This window comes from Ananas comosus, unplaced genomic scaffold (genome assembly GCF_001540865.1).
Source record: "Ananas comosus cultivar F153 unplaced genomic scaffold, ASM154086v1, whole genome shotgun sequence".
Lineage (NCBI taxonomy): Eukaryota > Viridiplantae > Streptophyta > Magnoliopsida > Poales > Bromeliaceae > Ananas > Ananas comosus.
In genome coordinates this window covers 1-1,447 of record NW_017892890.1, presented here as the reverse complement: position 1 = coordinate 1,447, position 1,447 = coordinate 1, and the positions used below count along the sequence as shown (strand labels likewise).

The 1,447-nt window shown below is 38.3% G+C and overlaps 1 protein-coding gene across 1 annotated transcript; it reads right to left on the bottom strand.

Moving 5' to 3' along the window:
• Positions 1–116: 116 nt before the first annotated feature.
• Positions 117–470, bottom strand: LOC109705458 (zinc finger protein 2-like). Its single transcript, XM_020226188.1, has one exon. It carries the CDS (start codon positions 468–470, stop codon positions 117–119), a length of 354 nt encoding a protein of 117 aa, XP_020081777.1.
• Between the last annotated feature and the right edge of the window lie 977 nt (positions 471–1,447).

The following is a 1,447-nucleotide window of genomic DNA, read 5'->3' as shown; positions in this document are numbered from 1 at the left end:
ATCTAAAAAAAACATATCACATGTTCAAATTAATACTTGTTTCGAAATATGTAATTAAGAAACAAACTAACATTGCATTAAGAATGTAATTAAGTAGTTGATCAATATATTTAACATCATAGCCTAAGAGACAAGTCGATCTCATCGGCGAGCTCACCCTTGTCAACCGCGACGTCAACGTGACCAACAAAACCATGCATCCTCCCGACCCACGCCCAACCCCTGCGGTCGCTGTCGAACCCGGCCGAACCGAACCGGCCGGCCCCGGTCCCCGGCCGGCTCGACCCGGACACGGCCAGCGCTTGGCTCCGCTTCGCGAGGCTCCGCTCGAGCTTGTGCGCGTTCTGGTGCCCGCCCAGCGCCTGCGAGCTGTGGAACTTGCGTTGGCAGTAGTTGCATGAAAAAAGCCGGGCCGGTTCGGCTCGAACCGCCGGTTCCGGTTCGAGACCCAGGTCTAGGTTCAGGTCCATGCTAGAGAGTGAGAGGGAGAGAGAGAGAGAGAGAGAGTGTGTGCGTGGAATATAAAGGGTGTAGGAGATAAGATGTAGATGATCGATGCAGCGTATTTATATAAAGTTTTTAGAAACAATTGCTGTTACACCCCTACTAAATTGCTGTTATACTCCTATCAAGATGAAATATTAAATGTTGCTCCGAAATATATATCATGTAATTATAAATATACCTGCAAATTAAGTTGAAAAACTTGTAAATATATATATTTCTGAACTAGAAATTAAAGCCCATCATGTTTAGCAATGGCCACTTAACAAGTTTTTAAAGTTTTTAATAAATATTTTATTTTAAGGTTTAGAAGAACAAATTAAATACAATTAACTTTGTAGGAGTATATATATACATATATATATATATGTATATAGAGTTAAACTGGAATGTTAATTATCAGTAACAAACGGGCTCCATTGTCACCCATATATTTTCGATGATAGAGTTTTTAAATCAACGATCGGTATCGTTGAACATGATTTATACTACTCGAAGTATTTAGAACCCAAATTTTTGACATCATTGATCTAATAATCAAAGAGTTTTAAAATTTGTAATTTTAAGGGTAGATATAAGGCATTTTCTCGTTTAACGGTATAAAGCTATTCAAATCAATTGAATTTTGGTTACAAAATTTTTTAAACTATTTAGAACAAGATCTATACTCTCGATCTTGATTACAAAATTCCTATCATCACTTTTTAGAGAATATTTATTTTCAGCCGTTCATTTTTACGCCCACTTAATGGACAAGAGAACAAAATCCGCAAAGCATGAAATTTGATTTGTAAATACTTCAAGTGATATAGATTATTTTCAACGGTGTCGATCGTCAATTTGCAGGCTCCATCATCGAAAACAAATGGGTGGCAACGGAGCCTATTTGCTACTGATATTATTCTAGCTCAACTCTCTCTCTCTCTCTCTCTCTCTCTCTCTC